This window comes from Dermacentor silvarum, chromosome 2, assembly GCF_013339745.2.
Source record: "Dermacentor silvarum isolate Dsil-2018 chromosome 2, BIME_Dsil_1.4, whole genome shotgun sequence".
Taxonomy (NCBI): Eukaryota; Metazoa; Arthropoda; class Arachnida; order Ixodida; family Ixodidae; genus Dermacentor; species Dermacentor silvarum.
The window spans coordinates 242208574-242231571 of NC_051155.1; the positions used below are offsets into that span (position 1 = coordinate 242208574).

The window sequence follows — 22998 nt, forward strand, 5'->3', positions numbered from 1 at the left end:
ATTAGGAGAGAGCGGGCCCGGAAATGCCGCCCTCTTGGTCAAGGTCATCATGTATCGCTCTCCCCGCGTGTCTTCCAGGGATGCCCTCCTGACTGCGTTTGCTCGCTCATCCGTTGATACTGTCTCTCCTCGACTGTTTGCTCTACGCACAGACCCTGTGACGCGCTTCATCGTGCCCGCGAATGGCACTTTGCATTCACGGAAGGAGGAGGAAGACGGTGATGGTGAAGAAGATATCGAGTTGAAGTTTGTCGCGTCAGATAATGCATCACGGTTTGCCGGTGTGGCGCTTCTTATCCAAACAATGCGTGAAAGAGTCGATTACGCTCTACTTTCGACGACCACTTCGAGCGTGGAAAGTAATCTGATTCGTAGTGCTTTCTTTTATTATTTTTTTGTCAATAGTAACTGTCTGGCCTTGAAGCGTTTAATTTGTCATTACGTATTCGAAGTCGCCCTTAATGAGAACACGTGCCTGTAGTTCAGCATCGTGTCATTCTTGTTATCTCTCCTCGGTCCTGACATCAGCTGTTTTCTCTGATTGCGCCTGTTCTAAAGAGCAAGATGCATGGCTCTCTCTCTCTCTCGGACCGGTAGACTGAGATGCCGTACATAATAAGCGATCAAATGTTGCCAGTATTATCGCTTCCTACGAATACTACGTACTTGCGGAGAATATGCGAAGTCGCTCCATCTCAAAAGAGAGAAAAGCAAGACGTGAACACAAATGACAGTCTGCCGCGGAAAATCACTACAGCTACGCCCACTCGGTCACTCAGCGCGTTCGCATCTCGTTCTCTTTCGAAAAAAAAAAAAAAAAAGACTGTCGTCATTCTAACTTAGCAATAGACGAGACAGCATTATGAGCCGTAGGGTTAAAATTGGCGCGCTCTTCTTGGGGGCGAAACACCTCGAGTGCTGCGCGGGAACTGGAGGAAGTACGAGTGGTGGTGCTCCACCCATCGCGTTCTCTCGGCATCTCGTTTCTTCTGGGAAGCGACCACTGAGCGGTGCGGCGGTCAAATTAAAGGGGGAAGGTCAGTCGGCCGGGGCGCCGTTGGCGCACCGCTGCTTTCTCCCGAGCAGTGCGTTCTCGCTCGCTGCTGGAGTGTCGATTGGTTTCATTTCTCCGAAGTCGCGATCCGCGAAGTCGTGATCGAGAGAGCTGCGCGCGATAACAGCGCTCTTGCGTTGCGCACGTCGCCGTCGCCGTTATGTACGCCTCACTCGCAACTTCCCTCTGTTCTGATAGCACCTCTTCAGTTGCAGGAATTGAGAATATTGCCCCTCGATCCGCTTCGACCACGGAGAAATTGTCCTTGCTGTGGTAGGCCAGACAGCTTAAAACAATGCTGCGACGAGCCTAGCAGCGGGCTTCCTTTCGCGTTCGCACTATTTGCATACCTCTCCGTGCGTATTTATATATGCGCTTCGCTTTCGCGCTAATGCATCGTGCGATCTTAACGCAAACTTTTCAATCGATTTGTCTCGCAAAGTGGCGCCCGGTGTATGGCTTTCGTGTTAACAGATTGACCGCTCGCCAGTGCGTGCTTCGCGCGCAGGCCGTGTAATACCGCAGCGTCCTTGTGAGCGGGCGTTCGATCAGAGGCGTGATCCGCCCATGCGTGCATTAGCCTTCACGATGACAAGGGCGCGGATCCACTGAACCCCTTTCTCTGGCGATGGTGAAGAAGGGCGTGTGCGCTGTGATATGATGGGGAGGGGAGATTTCTCCTCGCTGGACTTGTGCTTGATCGCCGGCCAGGATATCACGAGCGCGCCGCAATATGCCGACGCGATCGCTGCTCGACCAGGCCCCCCCGTTGCTGTCTGCTCGCGATGATGTTTTTCCCCGAAGCGACTGACGACGCCGCCGCGTCTCCGTATGTGTGCGCGCTTCTCGCGAGGCCTTCGGAGCGTACCTTGAACTCGTTGCCGGCGTTGTTTTCCGAGCCGCGCGCGTAGCTCATCTCTTGTCATTCCGTGCTCGCGCAGTGAGCGCCTCTCGCGTGCGTGTTTTTGCATATCTCATTCGTTCTCTATCGAAGTGCCCTTCCGAGGCGAGAAATTTGGTCGCAGAAGGAACTTACGTTATATATTTACGAAGCTTCCTTAATGAATCGCGTGATGCCTTAGACAAAAGCGTGCAAGCTAACTGGGATATTTGCTGCTTCGTGTTTTTATTCTGCGGAATAAGATAGAATGATTGTCTTTCTTTTTATTGTGTGCTTGTGCTCTGTTCTTGTTCTTTAAAAAATGCAAAATATTGAAAATTTGACCGCAGATAGGGCTGCTTACCTTAATATCATAGGAAGGAAAAACAAGACAAAAAAGATAATGAAAATACAAAACACTGTCAAGAGTCTATAACATAATGGAAATACACTAACAGAGCTATTACGGTGGAAAGAGAGAGAGAGAGAGAGAGAGATAGAGAGAGAGAGAAAAAGGTTGTAGGACAAGCTAACTCCCTTTCTCATGGCATATACAAGGCGACACGATTACTACATTCGCTTCCTATCTGAAAGAGAGAGAGAGACTGTGCGAAATGTTGGCTATGATGTAGTTGTACAAGTAGCAGTGGGGTCTGCAGTTTCTCTAAATTTGCCGCAGTCCTTCCTGTACCATCTCTACTATTTCGTAGGTTAGCCAACCGTGCGCTTGACTGTTTAATATCGCTTCCTTCCTTCTCTCTCTTTCTCTCTCTCTCTCTCGTTGTCGTTAGTTCAACCACATCCTTGTCCGGATCTGTTATCAGTTGAAATCTCATGTAAGAAAATGCCAGAATGGTTCCGAAGTGCATGTTCTTGCTGTCTGCCTCGGTTACTTCATTTCTTCGGTCATGTTCGTGTGATGTCTCCAGAAATATTTGTTCACCGGCTGCTGTCACATGGGTGGAACTAGCCTTTCGCAACACTTCTAAACATCATTGTCCTAGGCCCAATCCTCACTTGTACGGCATTTTCTTGCCGTTACGTGCTAGCGACGATAATGAAGCCTTCGCGAGTTAGCTGCATCAGTTGCGAAGCGTAAGCGTAGTGCACTGAAATGAAAAGCTTCAGGTGCACTACGCACTACCTTAACGAAAGAAAAGAAAAAAAAAAAAAAAAAAAGCCGGAAGAAATCAAGATAAGCATTCCCGTGCCTTGCTGTACTTGTCACTGACCTTCTTAGCGTAGTTTTTTATTTCTTCTTCTCATTTTTCGCGGTTTGTATGTGGCTAATTGGTATGTGCTTTGTCGGCACATTTCTGCGAAATATTGTCCCATGCGTTTGAACCGTCTCCGTGGCATTGCACTAAACCACCGGAAGACTGAAAGAGAGGGGGGGAAATAGCCAGACTATACTTGAGCCCGAAGAGCTGGTCACTACCTCTACTGGGAAGGAGACCAACTGGCAACAAGACAGTGCACGGCATGACAGCCATGCGAGAGTGGCGCCGAATTTCCCGCAGCTCGCAAGGCGGCCAGCTTCTCAGCGTCTTGTCCGACGTCCCCGACGTCTGCTGTGCGGCGCCGCGATGTTGGCTCCGGAAAGAACAGCCGAAAGAAAGTGTAGAACTGGATGGAAAAGAGAGAGAGAGGAGAGAATACTATCTGGGAGCGGCGGATGGGATGAAAGAGGGCGGTTGTGCGGGGGATGCAGAAAATCGGCGGCCGCGTGGGGGCGGTGCTTCCCGTGGCGCCCGGGTTTTTGGGATTCGCGAGACGGTCGTTATTAGGTCGGCCCTTCTCGTCTCCGAGGAAGATCGCGATTGGATTCCTCCACTTGGTCTCCTCTTGCGCTTTCCGCAGCCGGTATTGCACTTCCGATGCGCTCTTCGCGCGTGCGCTGTACACCGTGAAGGCATCGCCCTTTTCGTACTGGCTTCGGCGTGTGTACGGTCTGCGAGAAAACACCCTCTCCTTTCGGTGAAAAATTTTGGCCCGAATCTGCAGTAATCTTTATTCGTACGATCCTTTTTTTCCTCGCTATGCAACTCTGTGAAATACAGTTATTTACGGTGTGGGATCACTTCCTCCATTCCAGTTAAGACGCTCCAGCTAGGCCGCCATGTACGCAATAGGATTATTTGCACTGCTCACACGAAATGAATGTCTCCCAGCAGCGTTTGCACTCCTCTCATCTTCATGTGTTTTCTAACTTTCTTGCCATTTGTGGAAAAAAAAGAATAAAAAAAAAAAGAAAGAAACGGTCATAGTAATACTAGTAAGCACCGTCAAGCTACGATCTTGTTGCATGCAATGACGACATTGCGGGGCGATGAGAATTACCCAGGCAAAAGAATTATACATGCGCTGAAAAGGCCACCAGGCGGTCGTACATTGATCGAAAACAGGATGTACGATCAGTGCCGAGCAATTACGCTTCGTGGAGAGCCGGCGCTCGAAGATGGTCAATCTTCGCGTACTCCCCAACCGTATTTTTGGGACCAAGGTCGCCGGAAACGGGCTTGGGCGCATGCGTGATGACGTCGAAATCAGAGACACGTTTTTAAGGCGGACACCGCTCCTCTTTCTTATTGTCTGTAATCCTTACCACGTGCTGACCTTCCTTTACGTTAGCGACGGATTTAGATGTCGGGACGTAAACGCAACGAATGAAAAGTAAGTAGTGATCGTAATCTTGCATAAAGCTCTAGCTCCACGGGTTTTGCAACGCGTATGAAACGTTCACGTGATTCTTTGTCCCTCCAGGTAAAGGAAGAAGACCAGAAGCGACAGCCCGGAAAGTAATGTATAGTACAGTTTGTATTGGAGTTGCGTCGGTAACACTTTTCGTAGCATGCGGTCGGGCACGGCTAGGGGAGACAGCGATTCTAGCCCGATACCCTGGCTTCATGGTCTGCAGAAGATTGTGGCTGCATCTAATCTAAAGCAGACTTCGATGACGTACGACAGCCCGTTATGTAGGGAATCCTTTGTGCGCCGACGTGGTGTAATGCTTGGCGCCCCGATGCTGCGTACTCTACAGGCGTAAACCGGCATTGCACATCGCATCATTCGGGGAACGGTGGCGATCTGTTTCTGCACGGCACCATCGCGCCGGTGCAGCTCAAGCAGCGCGGCCTCGTCTCTGAACGACGCCGTCGCTTCTTCAGTGGCGACCGTGCACGTGCGTCTTCGACATAACGCCGTTGTAGAGAGAACACTTTCTTGACGGTGTAGGGGAGAGAGAGAGGGCACGAAACCGCCAATTACTCCCACCGCCAGCGGTCTTGTTGCTACAGCACCCCACCCTCCCTCTCCGCTCGCTCGCCTGTTGGCGGACTGTGCGTCTTGACGAGCTATCTCCGGTCCCGTACAGACGCGCCACCGATTCCTACGGCCGTCTGTGACTAAGGCCGCGAAAACTTGTTCGCGCTGGGCGATCGCTGCCGGCCATCACGCGGCCTAATTAGTTACCCCCGAGAGAAATGTCTTCGATCTTATTGGAAGGGGAAAATTACTTTTTGTTTTTGTCTTGTCGCTCCGCGGGCGAGATGCTTCATGGAGAGCTCGTCGATTGAGGGGCCGCGGAGCAATATTTCTTCTGCATCTAGGCGGGCACGCCCGGTTTATTTATTTATTTATTTTCTTTCTGTGGGAAACGTTCGCGAACTACAAATTTCATAATACCCTCCTCTCTTTATACTTGGAAGAATGACCACAGGACATTCCATTTACTCGGGTTGGCGCCCCGCCGGCGTGCTTACGTCATCATTCTGAGCAAGCGCTACTTGATCGAGTTATATGCACGTATACTGTGTAGCGTCATCGACGTACCTGCAGGTCACGCCCTACAAATATGCGACAGAAACCCACACTGAGGAACCAGCCGAGACACGGTTAATCGGTCGGCGAAGTGAGTGTGCTCAAGGAAATTCTGGCACACATTGGAGCTCTTTCAGGTGAGCGCCAGGAAAGAAAGAAATAAAAACGAATAGAAGGCCAGGGGCAATATTTTGAAACGGTTCATTTCATTTTGCATTCTTCTCATTATCCGTTCCGAAGAGTGGCCGATCTTGGCGGCAACGTCGGCACCCAAGCCAATGGCTAAGAACGAAAAGAATCTAGAAAATGATGTAGCTCGTTATAAAACACGACTTCAGACTCCTTCATCAAGAGAGACTGTGATTGCGCGGGGAGAGAGAGAGAAGGCAGGGAGGTTAACCAGATTAAAAAATATATATATATAGGGTTTTATGTGCCAAAACCACTAATGATTATGAGGCATGCCGTAATGGGAGACTCCGGAATAATTTGGGCCACCTAGGGTTCTTTAACGTGCACCTAAATCTAAGTACACGGGCGTTTTCGCATCCCGCGACCTCGTGCTTAGCAGCCCAACAAACCATGTTCGAGTTTACGGTTTGCTACCCTGCAGTGGGGTGGGGGTAATAGCGGTTAGAAAGAAATAATTGCGTTCAGATGCTGGCGCTGCGCGAATATGTTTACATTTCCTACCCCTGGGGGTCCTGCAAAGACGTTCGTTTCTATGATTACGTAAACGGTGATGGGAGCGACCAAGTCTTCTCCATTTCCAACGCAACAAAAGCGGTCCTAACCGACGTCGATCGCTGCGCAACTTCTTTGACAACGCGGCCAACTTTTGAAGCCGTGGTTGCTGTGACAGCGCAGCGCGCAGACACGAGGAGGCCGGATGTTGCACAGCTCGGCACCGGCGCGTCGCGGGTGTTTGATGCACTCGTGTTCCTTCTGCGTCGGTGGCACCCGTGATTGATTCATTAATCATGCCGCGCCCTCCGCCTGGTCCACTGCGTAAACAAGTTGGCGTCGCTCGCAACTCCTGTCCTGGCTCGAGGAGCTGCCCCGACTTAGGCGCGGGCACGCTCTGCGGATCACCGCGGCTTCCCGTTATACTAATAGGCTTTAATTCGGCCGCCGTGACCGCTCCTCCCAGATTCGACGCGCGGCCCTCTTGTTTCCTGCGCCTTGGCTCGGGAGTTCGGAAAATTGGGGGTCCGTGTTACGCTGGGCACTGCGGTCCTTGTGGATCTTTTCTGCTTTGTATTTTTTTAAGTTTTGGAGCCACTAGTTTGCGCGCTTTGTTGTGAAGTCAACTTGCTTGCTTTTTTGATGCTGGCTGCAGTTCGTGCAGTGAGTGGATTGCCGCTTTAGTTGTAAGGGTGGGAGGGAAGCAAAGTGTGTCCTTTTTAGAGGAATTAATGGTTTCAGGCGAGAGACACTGGCGAGGTGCGCTTTATACTTTTGTAGTCATTATGTCACGCCGAAATTTCTTGTTTTGGACTGCAGTAACGCACATTAGGGGTAGGGGGGAGAGGGGGGAGCGAGAAATAAAAGGGAATGCAGAGTCGTTGACCTATTTGCAAATAACTGGCTTACTTCTCTGCGTTATGCAATAACTATGCCCTCAGCGAGTAATTTTACTTCTCTATATTGCGACGGGAGAAGGAGAGCAGAAGTTGAATAAACGGGAGAGAACATTTAGGTTTTTTGAATGGCGCCTTAGCTATTGCTTTTATGATTAACAGCCGTGTACAGGTTTTACCACGTACATGCAGCGGCTGTAAGAGACTTTCTTGCGTACTAGCTGAGTTAGCATTTCTAACGTTCATGCGATAGGTAGAAAAAAAAAAGCGTGTCAAAAGCAGCCTTGTAGTATTTCACATGTAAGTGTTATCATCCTCGTACCACACGCTTTAGCTTCAATCTCTATACTCAGTCGATTACAAGGTTACTACTCATTTTGTGGCCTGCTGTATTGTTCGGAAGGTTAATGCAACGCGAGCCCGACGGAATGTGGTGGCGGCACAGGAATTAGCATATGAAAAGAAACAAGGCCGTTGGCGGCAGCTTGTGCCTACGCCCTTTTAATGCGTAGGGAGCTTCAAGTTGCACTTTCAGTCAGATTTATAATCGCGCTGAATCTTGACTCTAAATGCGATAGTTGTAGCTAACTCACTAGTCGTGTAGGCTCAAGAGCAACCTTGGAGAGATACGACTGATTGTTCAAAGGTTAAAGCAGCTGCTGGCGCGATGCGCAATATGAATATTTATTGCAACTTTTTTTTGTATAATATCTACTGAATATTGAATTTCGGAGAGGTCGTTTTCATGTACATTTTGGATCCGGAGTAACGAAGACAGCGTCGTTACTTTCAGATATAGCGCATATAGTACTTTTTTGCGCTATATCTGAAAGTAACTATGTTAGACCAACTAGCCCAACAGGTGGTCCTTCTGAAGTATATTTCTAGTACATTGGGCCCTTCCTTCTCTGTGTTTTCTCAGTCTTCACTCCCCGAGGTTTTTGATCAACCGTACTTTCTTGCGCTATATCTGAAAGTAACTATGTTAGACCAACTAGCCCAACAGGTGGTCCTTCTGGAGACATCGTCGCACGCGAGAATTACTTTTAACAACGAACATCGGTCACTCTCCATGACCGAAATAATGGAGAATTCAAAAATGAGAACAGAGCTGCGTGAGTATGGTCCTTCGTGTTTCGCTGCTCAACTATTGTACACTTTGCGTTTGCGTCTCGTCTGCTAGTCTCCACCAGAAAGGCGATCCTGTTTGGGTGTTTTATTTCCCCCCTGTCTAGCTCAGTCATGCTTCACGTTGCGTTCAGGAAAAAGAAATAGGAGGGACGGCCGGGGTTCTCAAAATGAAGGTGCTGAAAGGTACCGGGCTACGAAATAGAACGTGAATAGCAAATGCTATATTAAAAGCCAGTGAAGGCGGCTGGGCTTCTTTGGTGCCATCTGGCGGCGTCCCTCTTCAGCTCGGCGGGCATCGCCTGCTGCGATGTGGACTTAGGTGTGGTCCGGCAGTACGCGGCGGCGCTCTTCATTGGAGAGTGTTCCGTGACACCGGCGACGACTGTACGTCTGTCATGGCGGAGGAAAATATACGGCTCTAATAAATGGCCATCGCTGCCGCCGCCGCCGAGAACGTCGTCTTATTTCGTTCTCGCTGCTTCGGCCACCGCTATACCATCGCGACGATTGCTCCCTGTCGTCTGTTAGTCGTCTACCGCGACCCTTTCGCCGGCGTCGTCTGCCCGCTTGTCCGCGTCTGCTATCGCGGCGCCTTGAGGTGTCTGAACGCCGTTGCTTTTTTTTTTTTTTTGCTTTTTCTTTTTCCTGCGTTTGTGCTTGCGTTTACTCCTTCGCCTCCTCCTCCTTTTCACGCTTGTTTATGAATGACAGGGCGGCCGAATCGCTCCTTATGCACGCATGACGGGAACGTGGTGGGAACGTGCACAAATGCTAATAATAATGACCCCCCCCCCCATGACTGCCTTTCCTTCTTTTTATCTTGCTCGCGCGAGCGCCTTTCCTTCACCGCGCTGGTTTACACAAGTGCCGCTCTGTTTCTTCTACCGCCCCATTGAAGTGTCTGCTAAAAAGAGCACTGGCAGCATAAAACGAAGTTTTGCGGAAGGAGGGAAAATTACTTTTTGTTCTCTACACGAATGAGTTAAGAGGGTAGGATAACAGTGCAAACTTGCCTCGTCTCACCGGTGCCTTTGAATTGTCTCTCCGCTCTTTTTGTGATCAGTATTCCTCTTTATGGTTGATGATTGTACTCCACTTCCTTACCTTCAGTGAGTTAGCGTGATACAGATCACGGAAGGCCGATGAAGAAGGTTTCACCATGAATGAGGACAGTGTGGATGCGAACACCGCATGAAAAGACATGTCGTTCGCGAAGTGAAGTCGATTCACTGAAGCGAATTTTCATTGGCGCCCACTGTCACCGTTTGCAGTATGCTATAATACTCGTCAGTGTTTAATAAACGACACCGGAATGCAGTGTCATAGATCCGCTCATTGCCGTTACAAGATATTCCTTCGTTTTCTTATATTATGTCAGTCACTGAAGAGTCCGGCGCGATATGCCCTATATCCTGTGTGTTGTCGGTTAACAAGCTGTCCAGAAGCTTACTACCATCGTGGTGTTATCGTGGGTCCGGAGCTTTACTAGCGCATGTTCTTGGATTACTAACGTGTATGGTATGTAGGTAGAAAATGGAAGTAGTTAATATCTTTCTCGAACCGAGATAACTGTTCTTTGCCGACTGTGTGTATTTGCCCGACCGGCAACCTCGCAGGTGCTTTTATCAATAATTTTTTTTCCGTCCCGTCCGTGTGTCTTTTGTACGTGTACTTCCCTTCTCCGCACGTCTTCTCCCCTTACCCTTCCCTCAGTGTAGGGTAGCAAACCGGATGCTTATATTCCGGTGAACCGTCCTGCCTTTCGCCTCTTATTTCTCTTTTTACATCACTTTGACGTTTGCTTTTCTAATTAGAAATTTTTTTCTGGCCTTTTACAGGGAAAAACTACTGAATTCAGCCGAGACTTTAAAGTGGTAAGTGAGCATTCTTCTTCTGTGGTCGCTACGCGTGTTTGTAGTGTCCCTTATATTCTTTTTCTTCGTCGTAGCTCGGATCGCGTTCATGGTACATCCGTTCATGAGCAGCGGTAGCGGTGCATGTTTGTGGCTGCGCGTCTTTTCGCTACTGTCGCCGTATCGCGTTGGTCATGTGACTTCACTGCTGCGGGACACTGCGGTGATGACGAACGTTCGAAATGTCGCTTGCGCATGCTGAACGGGGCCAATTGTTGTCTGTCGAGCACCCCTATTTCAAGCGGGAGTACGCGTGCATGTGCAATCTCTGCTCGTGGGCCTCTTCTTTTGTTATATGAACCAGAAGAAAGGGAAGCGAGGGGCCCGAGGAGGAGGAAAGAGAAAAGCAGAAGGCAGGGAGGTTAACCAGAAAAACGTCCGTTGGCTACCTTACACTGGGAGAATAGAAAAGAGGAACACAAAGGTGACAGGGAGAGAGAGGAGGGAAGGAAATAGGAAAATTAGCGGTGAGTTCGCTGACGCGTGTGGTATTTATTAATTATATCATAGGAAGCCAACAAACAAAGACACCAAGGGCAACGTAGGGGAAGTTACTTGTACTTACTAATTGAAATAAAGAAATGATAAATTAACGGAAATGAAGGTGGATGAAAAAACAACTTGCCGCGGGTGAGGAACGATCCCACATCTTCGCATTACACGTGCGACGCTCTTACCAATTTAGCTACCGCGGCGCCGTTCTCCCATCCATTTTCTGCGGTATTTATGTTTTTTTTTTTTATTGCTTGAACTAACCCTGGGACTGTTAGCCAGCCCCACCACTCAGTGAGTGGTGTGGTGGCGCTGGTGGCGCTGGCTAACACTCTCCGGATTAGTTCCAGTAGTTAAAAAATACCCCAGAGAGGGGATGCATTCGATGTGCCTGAAGGACGGGCTTGCGTGTGCTAACGGACGCGTTGCGATGGCCGCTTTAAATGGCAATCTGAGGTGCGCTGTCGAAATACTGCATCTCCTGTCCGAGCTTTGGCACAGGACGCTCTAGCGACAACATTGAGATGAAACTGCCCCCCCCCCCCCCCCCCCTCCACATAAGCATTTTAGGCGGAAATTCTGCAACGTTCATTACCTCAGAAAGGAAACCTTCACTGCGAACAGGCCGCCTTACGCCAATTCTGAAAGCTTCCTCAGTGAGGCGCCTTTAGTGAAGGATTCCTTGGTGCTCCGTTACTGCACTATATCAATATGTAGTCTTTCCTCGCCCTGAATACTCGGGTTGTGCCTGTGTACCGCGTATGTTTTTCCGTCTTCTGTGGTGTGTATATGCCCACGGCAGCGGACACACTACGTCCCCTCTTAGCGGCAGGCATGCGTGTTGACTCTGCTTATTTGTAACGGGCAATGATTTCAGTACGGCGCAGAACATTCGTTGTGCAAAGTCGAGCGTGTGGGAACGTCGCCTCCGCAGGCACTGCGCAGACACGACGTACGAGCGCGTAGCGACCGGTGTCAGCCTTTGCGCCCTGCCAGCAATTTGCGCTTCGTAAACATCGTTAATACCCGCCATCGCTGATGCACGCGTGCGGCACGGTTACCGTCTTCGCCCCCCATTACCTTGTCATCGACGCCAACGCAGCGTTGTTAGCTTCGTTGTCTTGGCTGCTCAACGCACTAACAGTTGGAAGGCAGGCTACAGGGGACATCTGGAAATATGCCACCGGTTCTTTTTGAAAGAGGTGCTGGTTTAGTGACGATGCAGGCGGATACTTCTACCGGTCGTTTAGAATCGGGATTATTGTAATTAGTAACGGGATTATTGACAAGAAACTTCTCGAAAGAGGGGGGGGGGGGGGGGGTCTGTGTTTGGTACTGCGTTCTGTTGGGGGACGAGTCGGTTGGCAGGGCTCGATCCTTAGTAAGGAGTCGTGTACTAATTCGCGTACTAACGTGCAATACCTGCAGGGTGTAGTTAAGGCTGCGACTACTCGGCGCTGTCATTGCCGAAATGGTAGCAGTACGTCGTTGAAGCCTGCTAGCTGCCACATCGCTTCTCTCTCCCACCTCTTTCCCTCTCCTTGTTGTAACGTTTATCTTTTCTCTTTTTTTTTCTTCGTTTTTCTTTACTTTTAGCCTCACAGAAAACCGTCTTCAACACAGTATAAATGTCTTAACAGAGCTTTGCCCCCCTATAGTCTTGTTAGATCACAGTCGTCGATCGCGAACCGAACCGGTGAGCAAAGCGCCAGGTATAGTAAAGGACGGCAGGAGACGCTATAGAGGGCCTGAGCGCGGCTCAGCGTAGAAGTGGTTAGGACGGTGCTGGCGGCGGCGTCACCGCCCTGGGAAGAAGCGGCAATAAACGATGCCCGGAACAATCGGTCGCCGGAGAGAGCGCGGCGCGCGCGCTGACGGTGATCGATCAACATCTCGACGATGTTCGTAGAGCCTTCGGCGTGCCCTTGTCTTTATGCGGCGGCGGCTGCGCGGATCTGCGCGCCGCGTCGGTGGGCCGCCGCAGCAGCGCGAGAGCTCCGTTCCGACAGAATAGGCATCTGATCGACGTTAATTTCGCCCCGTCTCCGCCGGCTCGCTCGCTTCGAGTGCGGGCTGTGCATCGCTCTCAGTAGTGCACACGGGGCTACCACGGTGTGTACGTGGGCGGTCGCAGCCGCGGAACCGAGCGGCTTTGTTTCGACGGTGTGCACGACTTGCGAGGAGGAGGATGAGGAGGAGGGGGTCGTTTTCTTGCTCGGCGTCGGGACTGGTGACGTCGAGCGTAGCACGCAGCTATATAGTCAGGTGACTCTCTGGCTGCGGTGTGCTTTCCAAGAAGTGTCTTGCGCGCAATTCGCTCGAGTGGAGATGCCTCGCGCTATATAAGGTGACGGCGAACGGCAGCTGGTACTGTGCGCGTACCAGAACCGAGGCAGTTAACAAGACGTCGACTGATGTTTTGGCTTTCGGACAGTGCTAATAACATTCTTCCTTTATTTAAGCGCCTATGTTTGGGTGACTATATTTTTTAGCTTAGTCCTTGTGCTGAGACTCTTTTGGCCAACTTCTTAGTTCATTCAGGAGCCAACTTTTCCGATCTGTTTTCTGTTGACAAACAGGAGAGGTACGAACAGCGAAGGTTGTCACGGTGTACCCTAGCTTCTTGAACGGCGGCTAGTCTCAGGCTGCGATGCATACGCCAAGGGGTGGTGGTTACAACATCTTTATTGAAAATCATGGCGGGGTCTCAGGGTGGCTCCTGTTGGGGGCGACTCACTCGGCCCAAGTGCGATTTTCAGTTGTTCCCGGAGATCGGCGGCAGTCCTAAGTAAGGCCTCCCAGGTAAGTTTGGAGGGGGCTGGCAAGAGCGTATTTGGGGGAGGAAAACCCCTACGCCAAATATTTCGTGCATATTCTGTAGGCACGTAGCACATGAGCTTGGCGCGTACGGTAACACGATAGGTCGGCATACTCACTCACGAGTACAGTGACTCGTACTTCGCTCTACACTCATTTCCACAGGCGTGCGATAAGGGGTTAGTGAGGAACGAAGGATGTGAATGGACGTAAATATGAACGATAGTGAGTGCCGATGAGTGTTTGCGTGGGCGTGAGTGAACAATAGTGAGTGCCGAGAAGTGTTAGTATACGAACGAAATTCAGTGACGATGATTTTAAGTAGACATGTGGGACTGTTGGCGAGTGTGAGTGGACGGGAGTATGTATGTTAATGATGCCGGTGTGTGGGAGTGGAAGCGAGCGTGAGTCAGGGTATTAGTAGGCGTGAATAGAAGTGACGATGTATGAATGCGGGTGAGTGTTGAGGAGTATGAGGGGGCATGAGTATAGGAGTGTACATGAGTGAGTGAGTGCATAGCGTGCGAAAATATTGGTGAGTGAGTATCGGCTTATTCTACTGGCCTATGCGTAGCATAGTTACATACGGCTTACTTACGCAGACTTCTACTATTGGAGGTTAGCTTTCATTTTCATTAAATGCGGAGATCAGCGAAAGCGGACCTTCAGTCGCGTCACCGCTGTGGCGGGCGACTTAAGTAACGGTAACAAACGGTACACGGGTAGCAAACAAAAGCAGTTGCAACTTTTTATTCTTTTTTTTTTTTAATGCCTCACGTCAGTTCAGCTTTCTGAGGTCAACAGACGCTCACGGCATCCGTTTTGTTTCTTGGCAAAGCGAGTAGTGTGGCTGACAAAGTCTCGCACCGTTCTGTTTTCGCCTTTGCTAGATTTGAACAAAAAGTTATTCATGTTGTACAGTTGTGTATTTGTTACTGTCTTATGACCAGTTATATCGCGGAATAAGTGTTCGGAACAACAGAGAACACCGATCGTGGGAACCCTTTGCTACCGGACGTTAAAAAAAAAAAAAAAAGTAATACAGAGAGACAGACGTAAATGCAGTCGAAGAAGACACGCAGCACTGTGCAAGTGCTCGTATGTTCAAACACCTGTTCATTCGGCTTCACTGGTGGCCGCAATTGAGGTTACGTTATGCGATGTGGTTAAACTACTTCCTAATAGAGTTACAGAATTAAACAGTCTCCCCAAGCGTCCTTGCTTACCAAAAACCTGAATTCCATTGTATTTTTATTTTGTACGCCAGTCGATAGCGTCCTCAAACTATGGGTCCCCTATTTCTCAAACTTCTTAATATAACACAACTGCTAGCGTCGTTTGCTTCTCCTCGTTTGGCGAGTTCCACCTCATCTTGGCATGCCATCAAGCTCAACTCCTGGCGCTGGAGCCGGGCCAGCGAAAATGGAATCCGCGTGAGTTGACGCGTCTTTGTCAAAGCTGGAATAAATCTTCCGAAAGGGAAGATTGCAATGGTCGCGCATGCCCTTCGTATTCCGAAGTCTTCGCGAACTCTCTCTACTTCCATGCGCGCCACAGGTGCGCTCCGAGCTATCGCCAAGCGGGTCCCCGTTTGTCTCGTCTCCCTACAGCCGCGCGACCCCTTCGCTGTGTCGCCATTGTCGCCGAGCGAGGCGGCGGTGGGATGACGTGATTAATTGAACCCTCGTCCGTCTCCCCGCTGCCTGATTTCCGTCGATTGACGTATCGCCACCCGGTGCGCGGGTGAGGAGGCCGAGCGTTTCCGGCTGCTGCTGTCGAACGACGCAACTTGTATATGTGCCGTGCAAGCCGCCGCAGCCGCGTGCTCGCTGCATCCCTGAATGGCGCCGTACGTCTTCGCTCGTTCGTTTCTCGTGCTGCTACGCTCGACGTTGTAAGGTTCGGCGCGTAGCTGCCTCTTCTTCCTTGGTTGTTGTTGACGCGGCATTGTTTATTTTTGTTGTCTGTTCGTCGTGAATGAATGGCCGACCTCCTCCGCCAGCTCACCTCACCGCTTACGCGCCTCGTTGTCGGCTGACTGCGTCCCGTTCGATACTTGTTCTCTTTTCGACTGTCGAAACAAGCGCTGCCGGTGTCGTAGGAGAGTGCGGGCCGCGTCGCTTGAAATGTGGCTGATGCGATGGACTATGCTGGAATGATCTCCGCCAGCTGGCGGTGGGTAAAGATTCTCACGAATGCCGCTTTGTTGCTGAAGCTTAAGCCGTCGAACCGTGTAAGTGCCGGTTTCCTGGAACTTGAATGCTCGCCAAGGCGCTGCCTCCTCCCCTCTGTCTTGTCACGTGGCTGACGTCAGAAAATTTAATGTGGTGATTACTTCAGCAGCCGTGCTGTCATGACAAAACTGCTGTCGCTTATAAAAATTCAGTTTTAAGCGAACGCGTGTATTGCCGTAATGCCGGCACTTGCCACTTTTAATCTACTGGACTCAGCTGGAGGATGAAGCAGGCACAGTGGCTTCGCCTGTGAAGCTGCGTTGTAACTGTAGACGAGAGAGAGCGCAGCTTTTCTCGTGATCTCTTCAGCCGTTCTGCGCTGTTTTGCTTCTCGGGCGTTCGCGCCTGAACTATCGCCGTCAAAATGTGTCGCATACTTTCCACATGGTCTCAGGCTCTCCGCCCAACACTCAGTACATGTTCCATTTTGCCTGATTCATTCTGAGCTAAGACCACGCAAACTCATAGCCGTAGCTGTAATGGGCACATGACTACTTCACTATTTCAATTGGAAGTGCACAGAATTTTGTTGCGGTCACCGCATGCGTCTTATATTTCAAGTGTCCTTCGTTACTGCTTTCCGTTCGTTGTAACAAAGAGCACCTGAAGCACAAAGATGAGACGCGACTGGAATGCTTTCTCAAACCCACGGATACGAGCCCCGACATTGCACAAGGCGATCACACTAACGTCTTCTTGACGGAATAAGCAGGGCTGAGGGCTATCTTCCGGAAAAGACTACGTAGTTGTATTTGCGCTGAAAGCTATGAAGTCATTTCATACGCATCAAGGACAAGCAATTGCACACGACACAATTATTTCGGGTAAATAGCCGACCATCTTGGACCCCGCTAGTTTATATTAACTAAAGAAAAGGTTGACCGCGATTGCACTTATGCTCAACATGTCCTTACATAGAAAGTCGGGGCGGGCTTCTTGAAAGTACTGCATGGGTCTGCGCGACTGTAGCACCTCAGCTCGTGTATTCGGGGGCAGTTTTTCTTTCATGTCTTCGTTTCCTTCTTTCTCGTCTTTTCTCTCGCTAGTACGGTGTAGCCAACCAGATAGTCTGCTTATAACTTTCCCGTCTTTTCTTTCCCATTTCGCCCTCTCCTTTATTATTATTATTTTACTGCGAATGTACTGCAATAAACCGCCGTTTCCCATTTTCATCAATGTATCTTTTTGTATGAAACTGTGTGGATTTATCGTCGTTGCCTTTCGAATCCCCCTCCCCCTTTGACGGCACTTCCTTAAGTTTCCATTCACCGAATTTCGTTCTCTTTTTTCATGTATTGAGAATTATAAAGGAAGGAAGGATAGATGCAAGGAGGGGACGGGGGCGCTCTCTTGTTGAGCGATCAAGTAAACATTCCTCATTGCAGCAAGCGTACTTGTCTCTCCCTTAATGATCCGCCTGCAACGACCTAATACTACAGCGCATCGTGCCATTCACTTTGATAAGAAAGAAGCGGCCGCTGTGCTTCAATCGATACGGCATATGCGCCACCAGCGTATTCGTCTATCACGTGCAACGCATGGGGTGCATGCACACCGCCGGTGCAGGAACGTCGCGGGCGCGCTTTTCCAGTATTTGGCTGCACCTCGATTGTCAATGAGGTGTGCTCGAATTGCGTTTCTTGGTTGCGAGTTTTGCACCGACTGCTGTCGTTTCCCGCCAAGGAGCTGCGAAGCGGAAGGCGCGAGTAGCAAAGCCTCGCAGTATGCGTGTGTTTGTTTCTTTTCACGTTCAGTATGAGGATGAGCGAGAAGGTATAATGATTTCAGGAAATGGCTCGGGGGGCTACAGCGCGTTTCCTCTGCTCGCACTGTGGGGCCGATAATGATTCCGCGGTGTCGGAGAGGGGAGGTTGTCTCGCCTGTCGCTTGTCGAGTGCGCTTCGGTCTCGAAGCCCCGCGATTCCTCTTTCGATTGCGGAAATGACCGGCCTTCGCTATGCTCGCCTGCTTTCACGCCGTGTCCACCCACGCCCGCGTTTTCTCGCGCCGGTGTCAGCATGCGACCACCGCAGCATCTTTTGGTTTCTGCGCGAGGACGTGGACAGCTGCTGCACCTCACTGTGCGTGAGGTCACTGAGTGGCTCTGTGCCGCCCGCCTTGTTGATCGTGATCGTCTGTTCCATCCATCGCTTCTCGCCCCCCCCCCCCCCCCCCCCCTTTTTTTTTTTTTCTCCTGAAAGTGTCGTTGCCTTGCTTGGCAGTCTTTAATCTAGCATTCTGGACCGATACCATCGTACTGCACTCATAGTCGATGGTAAAAAAGCACTCGCGGCTATTGGATTATGACTACAGAATTCGAACCTCACTTCCACAAGCAGTTTTTCATTTCAAAAGGGTGTGATGAAGACGTGCAACATGCTCTGCAGATGATGCACACCACCAACAGTAGCAGCATCGTGATCGCTCCGAAAAAGACGACGTCGAAGTGACCGCTAAGAGCGCTGCCCGACGTAACTGTTTAGCCGCTCGTTCTGTGCCAGTATATCCGAAGGATCTACATCTACGCCTGTATCAATAAACCTCATTTCAAGGGGAATAAAAAGTGCGCTGGCGACAAGTAAACGCTTTGAACACAAATTGGGCGTTCCCGTCCATGTTGATATTTCAACAACTCGCATCAGCGTGGTAAACTCGGTATTTCTCTCGGCTCTCTGTTGGCCACACTCTCACGTAGTCAACAGTTGCCCGTTGACGATGGTCTAGGGAGGCTACTTCGAAAGCAAGAGTGCGAGACTGCACATGAAATCTTAAGAGCTGGACGCAGTGAGCGGAGACTTGTGAGCGTCTCGATGTTCTTAATTGGCGGAAAAACTTTTAATTTTGCTTGTACTCAAGAGAGCAAGGTCGCACGTCTGTAGAATCCATGTAGCATTACTGGTACGTTCCTTCCGCAGTTCCTTCCATGGCTTCAAAGTTAAACGCGTGCTAAATCAACGCAAGAGTTATTTTGGTTGCGCGCGCGAAGCGCGTACTGCGCATAGTCAGACAAAATCCCACGCACAGGAAATCATTGTCATCCTTTCTTGTGCTTGTTGTTCTTTGTTGCTGCTGCCGTTGTTGTTCCCAAGCAGAATGGCCCGAACAAGAAGAAGAAGAAGAAAAAAAATTTCCGTAGGAAGTGTGTGTTTCTTGGTACCGTATCGTTGACACTATAGGGTGGCATGTGAGGAGTACGGCCACGCCAAGCTCTCCAGCGCCAGGACATCCCATGGTGCATCGATGATGAGGCGCCCGCACACGCGTGACGGGGATAACTGGTCGTCGGGAGGCGGCTCAGCTGCGGAGCCGCGAACGACGGGGCAGGAAGTGAGTGGCCCGCCGGTCGCGTTCAGCGTGGCAGGCAGCGCGCGCCCCTTTGTCTCGGTGCGGGCTTCCTAACTGAGTTCCACTGTGTGCATCTCAAATGATCCGTTCGAGCGGTGGTGGCCAATGCCTGCTATTTTCGAACAAGCCATTCGCGCATCCCTCGTTGCTGCTTCGCTTCTCGTTTTTGTTTTTCTTCTTGTGCGCTCAAACTGCTGCTGCTCGCCGCTCTGTCTCGTGCTCCTCCTTTTGGCCGTCGTTTGTTTTGGAACGAGTCCTTTTGCCCCGCCAGTGCGGGTTCGACAGCCGGCTAACGAAGCGCCGATTTCACCGTCAGCGCGAGCGACGCGGCGAACGATGCTCGCTCTTTCTTCTTCTTCGATGCTTCTCTATATACCCACAATGTCCTCTCTTTGATCGCCTCTTCGACCTGCTTGGCAAATAGAAAGGGTACCCGACACGCTACGAGGGAGCAGATCATCCAAGACGGTGGAGGAGAATATAGAAGATCGCACTTGCTCGCGGAGAAAGGAGGAGTCCTTTTATCGTGGGGCTGTGTCCCATCGAGAAGATCAGGAAAGAACGGACATCGAGGGATACAAAAGGTGCACAATACTGGCGCGAGATAACGAGCAGAATAACAGGTTCGGGAGTAAATGTTCGAGCGGAACGCACAAACTGCGCAGAGATTAGAGTCAGATGAGGTGAGGTTTCGTACGAACGGGGCGGGACAGATGTAGTAAAAAATACATAAATATGCTTCGACCGAATGGAGGAGGATTGCAGCGGCTTTTGTTGGCTGTCGTACGCGGATTGCGGAGAACAAAAGGTGGCCCCTTGACGTCGTTGTAGCGGCGCTGACGTCTCGGCGGCGGCGGCGCAGGTTCCTCTGAATGGGACGCGCCGGTTCCACCCGACTGGCTCCACCAATTATCGATTGTCGCGTTCGCATCGCAAACGGCTTCAGGTCGCGTCTTCTTCCCCCGAACGCTGCTGCTGCTGCTCGGGGCCATTCGCGAGAACGATGACAATAGAGGCACGATCGCGGGCCACTGCCGCCGCCAGAGCCCTTACGTCCCTACCGGCTCGTGCTCTTTCAAAAGGGCGAGCCAAGAAGAAGCCGGGGCAGGCGCATCGGAGCATTGAGCACGGCTCGTTGAGCGCCTCCCGCGGCCGATATGCGTCGTCTGTTGCGTCGCGCTGTGGCCACGGTTTACCACTTTCTTGGTATTTTTTCTGTCCTCTGCTACTTCATTTATTTCCATTTTTTTTTTTCTTTTCTTTTTATGCGCGCGGCCGCAACTAGTGCTCACCGCTTTCCTGTGAGGAACGGTGCTGCCCTTTTGGGGTTCCCTGCACCGTGTTAAGTTTTCGATGGACCGAACATACGTCGCTGGCGACGTTTACACAAGGTTTGGGGTTCAATTTTATTAATGATATCGCATATCAGCCGTGTCCATCATATTAAAAATTTTTTTTTCATGAGCTGTGTTGTAGTACATTCCTAGTTATGCCATTCAGCAATGTTCTTTTCTGTTTCCTTCTTTCTCTCTTTTTGTCTCATACGCGGTTTCCGCCACATAATAAATATTGATCGCATCACGGTCGACTTGATGCTTGAGCATGTCTCGTGTGACGGTGATTCGATTGGCCTAGGCTCTACCAGTGTTCTGCATAGAGATGCTGCGGAGGACCAGCCTGTGCGCCAGTTAACCTTTCGCGACCTACGCGCTCGCGCGCCAAGTTACGTGCTGTTTCTCGCGCGTACGTCCGCGCAGGGGCGCACCTGTTGATACCCTTTGTGCTGGTCACCCGCGCACACCGGCCAGCGCTTTCTTGGCTGATGTCTCCTTTTCCGAGCTGCCGGCTTCCGAGGCAAGCGCCATCCATCACGGCGGGGTCTCCTGCGTCCCTGGTTCGCCGCATTATACCGAGACGAAGAGGAGAAAATGAACACAAAGAGGGGAGGCGGCGCGCGCCTAGACCAGCCAGCAAAGCGCGGGCATTTCATCTTGTGTGCCTGCACACAATGCGAGGTGCGCGCTGTGAGCATTTCCCGTAATAGGAAGACTGTCTTCTCTCTCTGTCTCGCTCGCTGGACCGCCGCTTCATCGTTGCTTTGTGGGTGCTTCGTGAATGCATTTGCGGACGCCGGTTGTTTTGGGCGTGACCACTCGACAGACGGTGGTCACCCGACAGATAATTGCTTGAGGCAAGTCGAATGTCGTGACAGAGGGTACGATTAATTCCATGTTGTCTGCATAAACGCTGGTGCCATAGTGCGGTACCCGTCTTGGCGTTCGGTTCTTTTATGAAAATGCGTGTTTATCTCGAAGTTGCTGTCTAACCTGAGTATGAGAAATGTCTCATGTTCCCGATACACAAGTCCATAGGAAGATGGATACTTGCAATGACCAACAGTGCAATTCAGCGTTTTGGCAATGTTCTTTCCCTCTCCCCAAGCGTAGGGTAGCCAACCGGGCACGTCCTTGGTTAACCTCCCTACCTTTCCCTTCTCGTTTCTCTCTCTCTCTCTTGGCAATGTTGGCTCCATGCCTTGTTTCACCACTGTTGTGACATTGGAGGGAAGCTTTCGCGTTCTAGTTGGATGTTGACATTTCGCGGCTACCGCGGCACTTTTATGTGGTTCTGTGGGAGATAGCCTGTTTCCTTTTACACTTTTAAGTGAACTGAATATGTAAACTCACTGACGAATACGACAAAGATGATCTGCGTAATAAGAGATGCAAAAGCGAAAATAAACAGCGAACATGTATTGAAATTCGCTTACGCGACGTATAAGCCATTGCCAGAAGGCAAGCACGTGTACATAAAATATGAAGGAGGAAATATCAAGACGGGCGTTCAATAGGCGTGTTATCTTAAGGCCTAAAGTTGCTTAGGATTCCGCCGAAGAAAATGTCCAAACAGCTTCTCAAGCACTTAGCCGCCTAAAAGCACCATGCGACCATGAATTGAGTGCATGTTTTCCCAGTCGTCCTATTTCATATTTTAATTGCTCTTTCTTTCTTGGCTAGCTGTTGCTCGATATCTGCTAATCTCACATCCCTCACCCTTCCTTTCTTGGTAATAATAGTGTATTGACACTGCAGAAAACAAGAAAATGATCCGTGTATGAGCGAAGCGACTAGAGTAATTACCTCGCGTGCGATTGAAGTTCCCTGAAGTGCGCTTTTAACTATGTTGACCACCGTTTCTTTTTTCGCTTCGAGCTACTGCCGGCTCGGCTAATGAACGCCGGTTGCGACGAGAAATCGCGACGCCAGGTGGCTTGGTGAGCATGTTGCAAGTTGACGAGAAACGAGGACAAAGAAACACATAGGCGCACGACCAACACTGTCCTGTGTGTAGGGATATCTTTGTCCTCGTCTTTCCGCGCTGTCTAAACATGCAATATATCGTACCAACTAGCCCAAACAGTAGTACTTTTCAGCTAAATATGACGAGCATTTTTTTTCTATGGCGACGTGGGGACGTTGGAGTGGTCGAGCCATGCATTGGACCTTTTGACAATGCCGGGACCCGTCCCTTGGATGGTGCGATGTTTTGCTTTGCTGTCCGCGTCCTTCTCTGACTTGCGTAATCTCTCCTTTTTCTTCTTCGCATTCTCCGTATTATGGGAACACTTTCTCTTTTTTTCTCTGTTATTTGAATTCCTCGCGACGATGGCGTCTCGAATTCCAAGTGATCGGGGGAGAATAGGACGCTGGGCCCTGCGACAAGTCTCTAGTGT

At 50.4% G+C, this 22998-nt stretch overlaps 1 protein-coding gene across 14 annotated transcripts in view; it reads left to right on the forward strand.

Moving 5' to 3' along the window:
• The window catches only part of LOC119442992 (AT-rich interactive domain-containing protein 3C), a 239803-nt gene that overhangs the window by 126922 nt on the left and 89883 nt on the right, over positions 1-22998 (forward strand). For all 14 annotated transcript variants that reach the window (XM_049662499.1, XM_049662503.1, XM_049662508.1 and 11 more), the window contains one exon: positions 10303-10338. In XM_049662499.1, the coding sequence (XP_049518456.1) occupies positions 10303-10338 (36 nt within the window). The remainder of the gene's footprint in view (positions 1-10302; positions 10339-22998) is intronic.